Source organism: Leptidea sinapis, chromosome 42 (assembly GCF_905404315.1).
Source record: "Leptidea sinapis chromosome 42, ilLepSina1.1, whole genome shotgun sequence".
In the NCBI taxonomy this organism is placed as follows: Eukaryota; Metazoa; Arthropoda; class Insecta; order Lepidoptera; family Pieridae; genus Leptidea; species Leptidea sinapis.
The window spans coordinates 2,703,461-2,719,868 of NC_066306.1; the positions used below are offsets into that span (position 1 = coordinate 2,703,461).

A 16,408-nucleotide genomic window follows, 5' to 3' on the forward strand; every position below is an offset into this window, starting at 1 on the left:
GTTTCAAAAATATTTTTAATCAGGTCGATTCCCGCGTTTGTTGTTGATCAACCACGCGTGAAACCAAATTATTTCTTTGAAATCAGATATTGATATCATAGAAAAAAAAAAACAATTGATGTAAAAAAGATTGTTTTTAAAAAGTCTGTTTAGGTTTACCCATATCTTTTATTTAAAAATTTGTCCTTCCTCTATTACGCACGAAAGTATAACCCTCATGCATTAGACCAGGTATTTTTTAAATGGTTCTTAATAATTTTATTTTAACTTATTGCTTTTGTTTTATTTGTCACGTGTTAGTCACGCCACATCTATAAAGCTGCAAAGTTTTTGATGTTATGTGAGACGAAATAATCTAATATATAAAACTCTCGTGTCGCGGTGTTTGTAGTTAAACTCCTCCGAAACAGCTTGACCGATTCTCATGAAATTTTGTGTGCATATTGGGTAGGTCTGAGAATCGGACAACATCTATTTTTCATCCCCCTAAATGTTATGTTAAGGGTAGTCCACCCAATTTTTTTTTTAATTTTTAGATGAATTATTTTTTTTTATTTTTTTTATGATACAACTTTAAAAAATACATACAACTTGAAATTTTCACCCGATAAACACCTATTTTTCTATCGCGATTTTTATATTATTCTGTTACATCCACAGATCCGCAATAGGGTTGCGAGATGGATTTTTTTATTTATTACTTTATATGGCAATACAACGTTTGCTGGGTCAGCTAGTAATTATATATATTATTATTACTAACACGGCCTTGTTTTTCAGAACATATTAAAAGCCGACAAATAATTAATCAATAGATCTAAATTATGTCATACAAATTATTTTCGTAATCGGCTAAAACTTTCATCGGTTTCCTAGATAAGTTAAATAAAATAATAATTAATAAAGATAAGATAAAAGAAGTTAAATAATATTAGTAGCGTATGAGGGCCGAAGACGATGATAAGTGATCGCCGCTACGAACGGTTTCTTGCAACATCAGCGGAATTAAGATTAATGTTGTATGAATTTAATAAAAGAGTAGAAGTTTAAGTGGGATTAGTTTTTGATGCTAGCACAATTATATAATGATAGAAACTAGCTGACCCGGCTAACGTTGTTTTGCCACATAAATTAAGTACCCCGTGCCATCTCAGTTGCTTGAATGAATTATTTGTATTGTGAATATATAAGTATTCCTAAGTCTAAAAAATATAGGTACCGGATAAGTAATCACCAACATATCATATCATAAAACCTTAATAAAACTATTTGTAACGGTTGACGGAATTAAATCGGATGACGGAAGCCGGATCTAGTGCGTAAAGTATCAAATTCAAATACGCGATTGAGACTTTACAATACTACTATACATTGCGGCGCGACACCGAGAATTAATCCTAGGTTAAAGGGTTACCTTTCCCTGGGGCGTAAAGAGAATAGGAGAGTCCCAGGCCCATGGGTGTCGTAAGAGGCGACTAAGGGCTTTTTAAAAGTGGGAGAGTCACGCTGCCGTCTTATGACCTCAGCACAAACGGGCCAGACTCGTCCGGGTCAAAATCGGCGAGCAGCTTTCCAGTTACCCGACCGGAAAACGCAAGTTCTGGTCGTTGTCGATAGCTGCTCTTGGTAACTTCAACCAGCCGTCCCTGCCGCCGTTGCACATGAGGAATGACACCCTGGCCCATACGGCAAAAGAGAAAGCCTAATGTGCGCTCTTTTTGCCTCCAACTCGACTCTTGACGACAACGGAAAAACACCGCCGACCATCCCGCGGTGTCAGAGCTCTATGCCTGTAGTACAGTTCAGACAGAAAACTGTTAGGCGAGCTCTGTTTTCGTTGGACGTCAGAAAGTCGAGCGCACCGGATGGTATTTCTCCAATCGAGCTTAGAACGTGTGCCCCTGAGTTGAAGCCGGTGCTAACGCGTTTATTCCGGCACTCTTATTCAAAAGGCGTAGTCCCTGACTCATGGAAGTCAGCCCTTGTCCATCCGATCCAAAAAAGGAGACAGTTCGGATCCGGCAAACTACAGACCTATTGCTATACCTCCCTGCTCTCCAAAATCATGGAGAGCATAATCAACCGCCAGCTCTTGGTATACCGAGAGGTTCAGGACCTTCAACTTCCTCACTGGGCGCAGCATACAGGTCGTTGTCGACGGATATTGCTCGAACCCGAAGTCCGTGAATGCTGGAGTGCCCCAAGGCTGTGTGATATCGCTTCTGCATATCAATGATATGTTGGAGGTGTCCAATCATTTATATGCTTATTGCTATGGAGACGACCATCATCGACCAGTTCCGGGAGAAACTTGTGTCTTCTATCGAGTCCTCTCTTGAGAAGGTCCCAGAAGACTCAAGTTTGCGCGTTTACCACTAAAAAAACCCCATTTGTCGTATCACCGCCTTTCGATAACACTTTCCATTCGCTAAAGCTTTCGATAAAGCTTCGCCTAGTATGGAATACTGGGTCTCGAAATCGCGTCCGATTTATTTATTGCCAATTACCGATTGCCAATTTCATGGTCATCTGGAGGGCAAAGCCAAATTAATAGAGCATGGCAATACTTCAAGCCGGCCCACATTCTAGCGCTCTACAAAGCGCAGGTAAGGTGTGGCCTTCATAGAGTATTGCTGTCATCTCTGGTCTGGCGCACCCCAGTATCAGCTCGAACCCACATTGTCCTGGTCAAAAAAATGACCGTGGTGCTACAAATAATTTCACCCCGAATATGGTATATAACTTTAGATAGGGGATGATAATTTTATTTTCATTCTAAAGAGTCCCATGAAAAATATAGAAAGCAGATACTAATTTGACGAAGCATGCTGGAGCAAAACTTCTTAAAGTTGATTCCACTTAGTATATAGTCTAAATTAATGCAGTTCTGTTTTTATAAAATGACCCGAGTGAACTCGTATCAATATAAACTTACATTCGAATAACGTGTTAACACTACTGTATTACAACAGCAAGCGTCTTAGTAGTAATCGGAGTGAAAGCCCCGCTTTATCTTATTCGCCACCAATTCTTTTACTCGCAGCAACAAATCAAACAGCAGATGAGATTAAACAGGAATCCGTGTGTACTGCTGCAATGGCTCAGAGTATATCTAATCGGACAGTAAAAAACCCGCTGCGACCCTTGTCGGATCTATTGTACCCATTCTTTGTACCAAATTCTATGAAGCTGTTTTGACAAGCAAATTTTGTCCTTAGGGGTGAAGTGAACTCCTTTTAATGTGTACTGCAGAATTATTATTTGAACGCCCAACGTGATGCGGTTGAAATTTCGAAAATTTTGCGATTTTGACCATGACTGTAGTCCTTAACCTTTGTAGGTCTGGCAGTTATATTCACACCTAGCTGACCTGGCAAACGTTGTTATGCCATATAAATTATATATGTAAACCTTCCTTCAGCTTCAACGAATCTATTACAAAAGATTTCATTGAGATCGGTCGAATAGTTTAGGAGTTATTAGGGAACATACAAACATACATTCTCTTATATATATATATATATATATAGATTACCAAAATAAGCAGCAATATAATACGAACCTTAACTTTGCTGTTGAGGTATAAGGCAGTGCCCAGGGCACCACTGCATGCCGCGCAGTATGATCCTATAAGGTGTCTGAAACAAACAATAGTACATTGTTCTACGAAAGGAGAATTTTAACGAATCCTACTAGGATGCAGTTTGTAGAACCAATACACTCGAGTATAGGAAATTGCTTTTTCTCCCGAGTGATACATAAGTATTATACTAAACCTAAAGGAAATAAAAGCTAAATATTTTAATTATACAAAATCGAATTACAAAGAGTTAGCAGTTTTATGTTTTGGAGATCTTCGAGTTCAAAATTTAACTAAAACACTATTTTTTCCATTTTTAATCCACAATTACTTTTGAATGAATGAACTGATTTTCACGCGGTTGGTGGCATTCGACGCAGATTTTTGAGTCTCATAAAGAATCTTTGAGATTCAATTGATCGAACTCAGAATTTCGAAGTTATTCCGAGAAACATTTTTTTCGGTTTTCTTTCGTCAACGATAACTCGAGAATGCATCAACCGATTTTTGCCGGCCTGGTGGTTGTTTAAAATCTACTGGTGCAAATCAGTCGAGATATGATGAAAACTCGATTTTCGAAAAACGAGCTACAGCCAATAAATTCCCGATTTTTGAACATTTTCAAGCGGGTAGCATCGAGTCCATGTAGTAAAAAAAATAAAGGCTAAAAAAGAAAATAAGGGTCGTATATTTGCCAACTAAAAGTTACTATGAAAGTTATGGTGCTCCCACACTGCTGTTATAAATTTTTTACAAATATTTTCTGAAGAACATTTGAACAAAATGTTCTAAAATGTTGTTGTTTCATGTTGGGCAATGTTAGTAACTATTTCTAAACAAAAATGTTAGTTAAGAATTTGTAACAAATAAAACATTTGTGATAGTTTGTACGCATAATTATAACAGTAGGGTAATTATGGGCCCTAAATAGAAACAGTTACATGCCCCCCCGCTTGATTAATCCGGCACTGCCTGCAAATATAACTCGGTGGTACAAAAAGGCGCCGCTATAGTAACCATCTATTAAACAGATTGCAAAGGAAGTATCCAGTGGTATTTTAAATACATGTATAGCATAAACCAACTTACGAAGCTGACATAGGTGCGTCTCCAGATCGGTTGGTGTAATTGACCACCGCATTGAAGGTTTGATTCACCCATTGCCAGAACACAGTGGCCGCTGTTGTTTTATAGAATGTTATCATACCTACGAACAAACAGCTGTGTTACTAAAAGTGTTCTATTGAATATTTTTCATTAACTAGTGAAGGACACAGGTCTAAGAAAACAAGCACAATTTACTTTAAAAATAACGTACTTATAGAGGTTTTATTGTAATTCGTATTTTTTTTACAACTTTATATACTTTTGATTTAAAAGGCATAAAAGGCATTTATTTTCTCAAAAATGATTTCTTTAGAAATATTTTTGATAATAATTATTGTGAATTCGAAGCCAATTTGGTTTTGCCCTCCGGATGACCACGGAATTGGCAATCGCTCGAGATTTCGAGACCCAGTATTCCGATACAAGACGAGACTCTAAGGAAGGTGTTGTCGAAGAGCGGTGATACGACAAATGGGCCTTTTTTATATAATAAGTAGCTGACCCGGCAAACGTTGTGTTGCCATATAAAGCATAATTCACGCGATAGTTTTATAAGTAATAAAATATTGCCTATATATATATTGTACATCATTTTGTTCTATTGTCAATAGTTTTTGCAGCGCACGCAAAAATAGGTTTTCGATTTTACACCTTCTGTTACAACATAGCAATTTTATTACGGATCCCTAATTTTGAAAAAAAAAACATAGCCTATAGCCTTCCTCGATAAATGGACTACCCATCACTGAAAGAATCATTCAAATCGGACCAGTAGTACCAGAGATTAGCGCGTTCAAACAAACAAACAAACAAACATTGCAGCTTTATAATATTAGTATAGATAATAAATGCGAATATGACAAATGTTTTTTTTATTCGCAATTATTATTATTAGGGGGGTATTTTGCCATAATCGCCACGCTTGGCAGGTGGGTTAGCTATCGCAGTAAATGTTGCTGCTTCTCGGAAGGATGCTGCTGCCCATCCCCCGTTCTATGTGTCCATTAGTCGCCTCTTACGACACCCACGTGTGGAGATGGGGTGGTGCTATTCTGGTGCGACACCACACACAAAAGCCGTTAGGGCAGTAAAGTCCTCAAATGGCGACCCCCACAAGAATGACCGACGATCTGGTCAAGATCGCCGGAGTACGTTGGATGAAGGCAGCGCAGGACCAATCGTCATGGCGATCTTATATGATAAATCTTATAATAAAAAAAGAGTGGCAATGAGTTTTTTGCTACTTCTTCTCAGTGGCTCAACCCTTGACGAGGTATCGGTGGATTCAATAAGAAAAAATATTTTTTTGACATTCATAAGTGTCATTTCCGTGACCTACATGAATAAAGTTATTTTGATTTGATTTGATCTTTAGGGGAAGCCTTAGTCCAGCATTGGACGTCTTCGGGCTGAAATGATGATGATGAATATGATAAAGTTCATAACGCCAATCAATCAATCAAATTATACACTATTTGTAATCTGCGTGAATTATAGTAAATATAAAAATGGAATAGAAACTTGTCTTTTCTTACAACAATATGAATCTTGTATAACTCACAGCCAGTGATGATAGTGTTCATGGGCGCCTGTGCCGCCATCCGACCGAGCACGAACATTCTCTCGCCGGTGTCGGGATGGTGCGCGCTATCGTACAGGTACTTGGTGGCCCACAGCTTGTCTTCATCGTAGCCCGGTGGTAGCTTACGGGATTTTCTGCAAAACAATAATTATTATTAGGTGCTATCCATAAATTACGTCACACCAATTTCATGATATACTTTCACTCCTCCCCCGTCTTAGTCATAGCTGGTCACATTTGATATAACTTTTTTTTATGACAATAAGGGACGAGACGGGCAGAAAGTTCCGCTGATTGTAATTGATACGCCCTGCCCATTACAAAGCAGTGCCGCTCAGGATTCTTGAAAAGCCCAAAAATTCTGAGTGGCACTACAACTGCGCTCGTTTCCTTGAGACATAAGATGTTAAGTCTCGATTGAAGTTCTCGATAAATATCGATTAATTTCACTAGCTACGGCGCCATTCAGACCGAAACATAGTACTGCTTACACATAACTGCTTCACTCCTCGAACACATCCAAATGGCTACAGATTCCGTGTTGGAGCAGATCATCAATGCAGAGATCGTGTTTCTTGGCGATTTTAACGCCCACCACGCCGAATGGCTAGGCTCACGTACCACCGATCGTGCAGGGAGTTCTGTTCACGACTTCGCCTTAGCATATGGTCTGACGCAACTGGTTATTGCGCCAAAGCGAATCCCAGATGTGCAAGATCATACACCTTCACTGTTGACCTCACATCCGGACGGCTACCTAGTTTCCGTTGACCCTCCTCTGGGATCGTCGGACCACTGCCTGATCCACAGCACCGTGCCGATCACGCGCCTCACACGGCCCCGCTTCTTAGGATGTCAGTGTCATCAGTGTAGTCCAAAAATTATGGAAGGCGGCTTTAGTGCACCTGATCCCTAAGAAAGGTGTACGCTCAGATCCGTCCAACTACCGCCCCATTGCCATTACCTCCATTTTCTCCAAAGTAATGGAGTCGATCATCAACCACCAGCTCTTGGGATACCTAGAGGGGCACCAGCTGATCAGCGACTGCCAGTACAGTTTCCGTCCAGGGTCGCTCAGCTGGTGATCTTCTTGCAAACCTCACCCATAAATGGGCGCAAGCGGTTGAGTCGAAGGGAGAGGCGTTGGCGGTGAGTTTGGACATAGCGAAGGCCTTCGATCGGGTGTGGCATAAAGCGCTTATAGCGAAACTGCCATCCTATGGGCTTCCCGAGAAGTTGTGCAAATGGGTCACTAGCTTTTTGGCTGATCGGAGCATCAAGGTTGTTATCAACGGTGCATGCTCCGACTTAAAACCCATAAACGCTGGTGTCCCGCAAGGCTGCGTGCTATCCCCTACGCTGTTTCTTCTGCATATCAATGATATGCTGCAAATCAGCAATATTCATTACTATGCAGACGACAGCACGGGGTATGGTTTTGCAAAGTCTCGGAATGGGGCCGACAAAATTTAGTCCAATTCAACCCCAAGAAGACACAAGTTTGTGCGTTCACCACTAAAAAGTCTCCCTTTGTCGTATCCTCTCGATTCAAGATCACTCCTCTAACTGCCACAGCCTGTATTGGCATACTTGGCGTCGATATATTGAGCGACGTTCAGTTCCGTGGTCACTTGGAAGAGAAGGCCAAACTGGCCTCAAAAAAGCTTGGTGTACTCAGTAAGGCGAGACAGTACTTCACTATAAGCCACCGCCTGCTCCATTATAAGGCGCAAATTCGTCCTCACATGGAGTACTGTTCTCACCTCTGGGCGGGTGCTCCCCAGTACCAGATTCTTCCATTTGACCGCATACAACGAAGTGCGGCTCGAATCATCGACGGTCAAATCATCTCCGATCGGCTTGATTCTCTAGCATTGCGTAGAGATGTGGGTTCTCTCTGCATCTTCTACCGCATTTATCACGGAGATGCTCAGAGGCGCTGTTCGGGTTGATTCCAGCGCCCGAATTCCACCACCGGACATTACATGCAAAGAACCATCCGCATCACGTAGCATACTCCCACCTTAAAGGCAACGCATTTCTTGACACACCTGTTGTTGCGGATGTACATGGGCGGTTGCCTCACCTCTCCCCATCCCGTGAGCTTCTTGCCCGTTTGCCCCCTCTCATCTAAAAATAAAATAAAATCACGACAGAAATAAGCGCCGTTGTGGTACCCATAATGTAGCATCCTGTGCAAAGGAGCCTCCCACTGGAAATACAAAGTGTGATGTTACATTTTTTGCAATTTTACAATTAGAAATTTATTACATTATAACACCATTTAAAGTCATCTTCTCTGCAATTATTTTTCAACACCTCCCACTTGTCACACCGGCCCCTTGTCACAGGGCCGAAAGGAGTGGTAGGCTTTAGTGACCAACGTAACAAAAACTTGGAATTACGGACACGACCGCGCCGATTTGAATAATTATTTTTGTATTTGATGGCCCGATTTCTTGATGTATAATGTAGGCTATCCAGCATCAGCTTCATCGGGGACAACCGAGTTTGAGATCAACACTTACTCGAGTAATAATATTGAATTTATTGAAACGTCGATATTAGTTGGTGCCGCCCCGACTCTCAAGGGCTATCTTTAAACGGGATACCACGGTGGCTCAAACAGCCCCGTTATCGTGATGTGCGTAAGCTACCAAACTGGACACTATAGTCATGACGCGTCCGACCTCGTCGCGCCACCAAATGGTTGCATAACCAAATAGACACCAGATGAGTTACTCTTTATAGAGCTGCATACATTTTGTTGGTAGCGGCGACTGGTTGCACCGCCGAGGTGCCTCGGTGGCAGATTTATGTATCATGTGCCAACGGTCCGAGTGAAGCATCGACCGTAAATCTTGGGATTTCTTGTTCAACTCTCAGATTATGGCAATGTAGTACTTATCACTGTTTTCTATCTGTCCTATTACTCTTTAATCACCACGTGCTCCACCGCGATACAGTATACATATTTCCAGTGCCAGATTAAGAACCCTTGATCTACATCGGAAATAATCGGTTACCAAGTCACCGACTTGTCTATGTTTCACTTTTTCGTGACATCAAATAAATGCAATATACCACATATTAATCAGTTTTAATCAAAAAATTACGTTCAGACAGAGATGAGCGGGTTATTATGTTGGTTTCCATTGCGCGGGCCCGTAGCAATTGCTACTATCGCTATGGTATTAATGCCGCACTACATATATCACGAAAATAACGTGTGTTGGACATTCTACTTACGCATAGTTTATTACGTGGGGCTATAATAGCGACATTAAATGAAAACAGTGTATTTAGATAGATACATTAGAGTATCTAACCTTCATCGTAAAAAAAGAATTCTAAAATTTAAAGTAAATAATTTATTTTTTTCAAATTTTCAAGTAATATATTTAGGAAACAAAATTTTAATCACCCTTACTTGGTCACTTAACACGGCACGAAGTAGGTCAGTATCTACTCTCTCGGCTACTAGCTTTCTTACAGGGTGTTCCGAAATAATATTATGGAAAATTGATATATTTAGGTGAACTATGTATTTTATTTTTGAATATTTTTTTATGATGACGGTTAAGTAGTTCACACGCTGTATATTCAAAAAAATTCAGCCAATGTATATACTTAGTAATATAAAAATGCTTACTTAAACCCTTCGACAATCCTTTTGGCCTCGTCTAGTTCTTTGGTTGACGCGAACGCGTTCAGTGGATTCGTCAGTTGAAAGAAATGCTTAACTCTGCCCATGTACGTACTCTGGTCATATCGGGGCTGCGTCAGATCTATCACTTTAGACATATCTGGAAAATAGAGGTTATTTACAATTTCTCCCATTTACATTTACCATTTTCCATTTACGGTTGCTCCTTTGCACATGATGCCGGCTACATTATGGGTATCATAACGGCACCTTTTTCTGCAGTGAAGTAATGTGTAAGCATTGGTGTTTCGGTCAGAAGGGCGCCATAGCTAATGAAATACCTGGAGAAAGACTTCACATCTTATGTCTCAAGGTGATGAGGGCAATTGAAGTGCCGCTCGGAATTTTTGGTTTTTCTAGAATCGGCCTATCAATTACCATCAGCTGAACTTCTTGTTCGCCTCGTCCCTGATTTTCATAAAAAAAAATCTGAATCCTCAATCTTTTCATGCATCCCGGTTACCCTGGGCAGACTAACAAATACAGGTTTCACCCTAAACTTAGTATATACCTAGTAGCATATAGACAGGTTGCTAGCGAATGCGTGGCAAATTTTGATTTGTCAATGTGTGCGTTAGATTTTTAAAATAATAAGGAGTTATAACAAGCGTGACTGACTGTTTACGACTTGTCATTCAAAATCGTGAAGTTTGGTAGCGATCGGAAGAACCTCTTTCTTTTTGAAAAGATCGCTATGAAGGTAGGTACCTACAGGTGCAGGTACCTAGGTTAGATCGAAATACAATCATACTTAGACATTACTGTTTCACGGCAGAAAAAAGGCGCAGTTGTGGTACCTACAATCTAACCGGCTTTCAGTGCAAAGGGGCCTCCCGTAGGTAATAGTCCTTATAAAAAGGATAAATCCATCTTTCCATTAACATTCACTCTAAAATATGTGCAGCCAATCTACTTTCGTCCACCCCCTCAAAGTACATGTCAAAAAGTTATATCAACATTCGTTTATCAATAACTATCAATTGTCAATACTGTTAGACATAACATGGACATTGTTTCAAACATAATATTATCATAATAAGTTCCTGGTGTGAAAAACACTTCATGTGTTTTCAAAAACTACTGGATGCAGATCGCAGGTACAATATTGGGTAGTATTTTTTGTTTATAACTAGCTATTGCTCGTGTCGTCGTCTGCGTGGAAAAGATGTCCGCATATAGCGTCACAATGTGTATTCTATAATACTTATGTTGTCGCAAGCTGTAAGATTTTTTGGGATCAAACGCCATCACAGCAAAAATAAAATTTAAAAAATCTAAAAGGTGAGCTTGCTCAGCGCCAGCAAAGTGGTGAAACAGACTTAAGTATTAAATACTCGAATGGAATTCCAAAAAAGATTTCAAAAAACGGCAATTGATATCGGAACTACCAACAAGCGAACCACTAACCTACCAGATTACTCACGATTACGGTAATGTATTAATGACATCCTTTTCACTTAAATTTTATTATGCAAATGTTAGAAGTTTATTAAAGTCAGGTAAAATAGAGGAACTAAAATGCATCATTAAATCTTTTAAATATATTATACATTTAATATTTCTAACGGAGACCTGGATAAAATCGGAAACTGACGCAAACATATTGCAAATCCCGAATTACTCACATCTTTATAACTATAGGACTGATTGCATTGGTGGAGGAGTGTCAATATACATACACAATGATTTATCTTACAGACTTACGGAAGAAAAGTATGTCGATGGAAATAATTTTTTATGGATTTATTTAGAAAAATGCTGCTCAAATATTGGACTTGTTTACAGGCCGCCCTCAACTAACATTGAAAACTTTTTTGAAATTTACTCAATGCAGCTGGAACAAAAGAAAAGATCAATAGTTTTTGGGGACTTCAACATAAATATTTTAAATAAAGACCGATGCAGTAAGAAATATAAATATATATTACAAGAGTCAGGATATAAAATACTTAATAAAATACATAGCCAATATTGTACTAGAGAAACAACAACATCTAGTTCAATCCTGGACCATGTCTGTACAAATACTAACAAAGATTTTCATATAGCCATAATAGATTCACCTTTATCTGATCATAAACAAATTTATTGTGAATTTAAAAATTTCAAAAAGGAACTCAAAAAGAAAATTTAATATGAAGCAATAAATTATGATAGCCTCTGCAAGGATATGGCTGAAAATAATCTTCAGATGATCACGACTACAATCAATTAGACAACAGTCTAATTGATTGTAGTCGTTAATCATTAAAAGAAATATTGAGAATCATAAAACTAAGTTCAAAGTACAAAATTCACCTCAAGACGACTGGATAAATAAGCAAATATTAGATGAAATTAGAAATCGTAATATTTTGTTTAAAATTAAAATTTAAAACAAGATACTAATAATATGGAACTAAGGAATGAATTTAATAATATAAGAAATAAAATTGGAAGTAGTGTTAGGGACACTAAAGATAAATATTATTACACAACTTTTGTGAAGTGCTTTAACGAACCGAAAAGAATGTGGGACCTAATTCACACTTTTGCAGGCAATAAAACTAATACTGGTAGTGCTCCCCCTAAACTTATAGTAAAACATATACATTCATTACTCTTAATACATCCCTACTAATATTATAAATATGAAAGTAAGTTTGTTTGTTACGTTTTTACGCCGGAGGTACTGCGCTGATTTTGATGAAATTTGGTGCAGCGACAGCCTAGAGCTTGGGAAAGGACATAAGGCTACATTTTATCCCGGAAAAATCCATGGTTCCCGCGTGATTTGCTAAAAACGGAAATTCAAGTGGATGAGCTAAAACTATTCCAATAGTAGGTTTAGTTTGCCATAGCAATCTTTTTCGACATAAGATTCATATGATATGTTGGGAACGGGAGCGAAAACGGGAACTAGAACTGTATTTTTAAAAACCTTTTATCTACGCGGACATAGTCGCGGGCACCAGCTAGGCTAGGTATAATTTGTACACTTTTGAAAACTTATCAATTTTGATACCATCGGTTCAAGACACTACCAAGAGGCCTTGTTCTAAACTCAGCGATTTTTATCCTCCCTCTACAGTTTCCACCTTAGTGGCTAGTGAAATTACTGGGCAAATGAGACTTAACATCTTATGTCTCAAGGTGACGAGCGCAATTGTAGTGCCACTCAGAAATTTTCTGGTTTTTCTAGAATCCTGAGCGGCACTGTAATAGAAAGGGCGTATTTATGTTGAGATTGTCATTAACAAGTGAAATAGTCCACATAAATAAATACATTAGATAATTTATACGTCTAGATAGAGCCGATGCAATCAGGCCAGGATTATTACTTTAGTGTGCGTGACAAGCTACGTCTTACACTCGCGATTTGTATGACAGTTTGTGTTAGTGTGTGTTCATTGCTCAAAATAGATGCTAGCTGTCAACCTCAATTTTGTTCGACGTTTTCACAGCTGTCAAAGTCTATCTAGACGTATAAATGATCTAAGATAGATACATGTATCTTTTTCCCACTATCAAATCTACCCCTAAGTACATCTTTGTCATGAGAGCCCCCTTAGCAACGCCCTTACATTTATAATATCTGGACGACGGAGCCTTGCTCGGATTTTTAAGAATGTACAAAACTTGTACCAAAAAAAAACATTAATAGGACATCTGGATTCGAACCGGGGTCCTTTGCTTTCCGGATCATCCAATGTCCCATCTGAGCTATTACAGTCTTGTATATAGTAGCGAAGTCTACCTTTGTATTCTAATGTTATTGTAACTGTTTTTTGAGAAAACACGGATTAAACTACATTTTTTTAAATTGAAACCTAGCTAGATCGATTTATCACCCTCAAAACTACCTGTAGGTATACTAAATTTCATTAAAATCGTTGGAGCCCTTTCCGAGATTCAGATTTATATACAAGAATTGCTCGTTTAAAGATTGTTTTTTTTTAACTGCCCCGCCGCAGTTATTCGAATAATTCCAAAGCCAATAGATATTATAATAGTTAACTTGAGTATTCATACGTTTAAAACTACGTCAAGTACGCACGCAAAAAATACGAGTAATAACGTATTCAAATTAATTTGCAAATATTACCAAATCCATTGTGTGCGACGAATTAATTACACCCGCGGCAACGAATACATTTTCATCCATCTACACTTGTAAATAAATCGCTTCTATCTAATCTAATCTATTTAAATAAATACTAAAATGTTTCTAAACAAGAAAATATTTATAATATGTATTAGGATTACTTCTGGTCAATCTACTTAGTCTGGCCATAAATACTGTTACAATTGAAAAATAAACAAAATATTACATTTGAATTTGGAATCTGTCATTTTTATAATATGTTCATTGACTTTTCTCATTTTGGCGCCAATACATTGTACAATATTTTGCGATATTAAAATGGAGTGGGGTGATAAAGAGAACCGAATCGGTGTGATTGCATTACACAAAGTAGGTAGCCAAATGCAATTTTTAAAACTCTCAATACGCTGGGTATTAGTAAAATGTTTGTGTACCGAGCTATTAATAGGTTGGAGGACACCTCTTTTGCTTGTGACAGAAAAAGATCTGGCCGTCCACGTAGTGTTCGTACGAAAAAGGTGGTCAAAGCACTAACGGAAAGAATTCGAAGAAATCCTGTCCGAAAGCAAAAGATGTTATCTCGGGAGATCAAGATAGCATCTAGTCGCGTATTTTAAAAGATGACTTAGGACTTGCAGCCTATAAGAGACGTACTGGTCATTTCTTATCTGATAATTTAAAAAAGAATAGGGTGGTAAAATTGAAACAATTACTGAAGCGGTACGCACAGCACAATTTTGATTACGATTGAGCAACATTTAAAAAAAAAAATGAGCGTATTTATGCACAAAGCTCTAAGCTACCCAATTAGTCGACAGAGTGCAACGTGGGCATTTTTCCACTTCAGTGATTGTTTAGTGGGGTTTAATTATTAAAGGAGTGACTGAGCCATACTTTTGTGAAAAAGGTATCAAAACATCGACATACAAGTTTATGTAGATACCATTATTGCGAAGGTAGTGAAGCCCCTTAACAACACCGTGTTCAATAACCAAGAATGGTACTTCCAGCAAGACTCGGCGCCGGGACATAAAGCTCGGTCTACGCAGTCTAGAATGGAAACGAACGTTTCGGACTTCATCAGAGCTGAAGACTGGCCGTCGTCTTATTCCGATCTAAGCCCGCTGGATTATGATTTATGGTCAATTTTAGAGAGTACGGCTTGCTCTAAACGCCATGATAATTTGAAGTCCCTAAAACAATCCGTACGATTGACAGTGAAGAATTTTCCCATGGAGAGTGCGTGCTTCTATTCACTTCAAATTATCTTTTTATATTTTAATTTTTTATATATTTATGTATTAAAATAACACTCTGTAAAAGTAATAAATGTTATTTGCAATAGATAAATTTTATTACTCTTTGTTTCAGTATTTATGGAAATACTAGGTATATCTCTATCTGTGCTTTTTTTTTTAAAAAAATACGGCCTTCAAATCTTACTTCTTATTTTTACTTAAATTTCTTTATGTATTTTGGTAATATAATAGTACAAGTAGTGTAGTTATCTAAGCATTAATTAATAATAAATAATAGTTAATTACATCTAGTCTCTAGTAATTTTTCTTACTCCTTATCTCCCAGTACCCTGACCTATTACCCCATCTTATCTCGTCCGTACTAACACTCTTATGCAAAATGAGTTTAGGGTTACGCTATGGGGCTTACGATCAAAAAGTACATCAAGGAATATACTAATTTGAATTGAGAATTATATTCACTTTTGATTATGGGATATCATACACAACCAAAGGTAGATTTTAAGTCAATAATAAATATTACAATCGAATTTGGTGAATACTGTTACATAAATTATTAATGAAATAAAATTATTAACACATAAAATGTACTTACTTACTTAATTTATACAGAAAAACTGCCTGTACTTCCAAAAATATTTTTGTATATGATTAAATTAATAAATTAAACCTCAGCGACACATTTTTATCGTTTCTTTCCACTTTCTAATTTTTATTTGAATTGTTTTATTTGAAATGTTGCGCCGTCACAAAGTCTGCAATTTTATGACACCAAAATCGATTTCTTCCGTCTTTTCAGAAGAGTTACCAGTTATAAAAATAAAGCAACATTAAAGATATTTTTCGAGCATTGTACTCATTGACATTATTTAAAATTGTCATTATTAATTTAGTCCTGCAAATTTTTTATTGTTTTGAAAAATAAAAAACCTGTAAAAGTTATAATTTAGGTTAGGTACTCGTTCGGTTCATAAAACGTAGAAGTTTCAGTGTACGATTTATAATAATATAATCTGTCAAAAGGTAGCTAGCTGTGTCAACTGTCAACTGTTAATTGACCAGTCACCATGTGTGTTGACACTTGTCTGTT

At 37.9% G+C, this 16,408-nt stretch overlaps 1 protein-coding gene across 2 annotated transcripts in view; it reads right to left on the reverse strand.

Moving 5' to 3' along the window:
- LOC126976828 (sideroflexin-1-3) overlaps positions 1-16,073 on the reverse strand; it is a 32,657-nt gene extending 16,584 nt beyond the window's left edge. The window contains exons 1-5 of one of the 2 annotated variants that reach the window (XM_050825453.1): positions 15,918-16,073; positions 9,922-10,075; positions 6,249-6,403; positions 4,670-4,787; positions 3,563-3,638 (exon numbers count right to left, since the gene is read on the reverse strand). In XM_050825453.1, coding sequence (XP_050681410.1) covers positions 3,563-3,638; positions 4,670-4,787; positions 6,249-6,403; positions 9,922-10,073 — 501 coding nt within the window. In that variant the 5' untranslated portion in view covers positions 10,074-10,075; positions 15,918-16,073. Of the gene's footprint in view, positions 1-3,562; positions 3,639-4,669; positions 4,788-6,248; positions 6,404-9,921; positions 10,076-15,913 lie in introns of both variants that reach the window. The other variant, XM_050825452.1, reaches the window with a different exon arrangement.
- Positions 16,074-16,408: the final 335 nt, after the last annotated feature.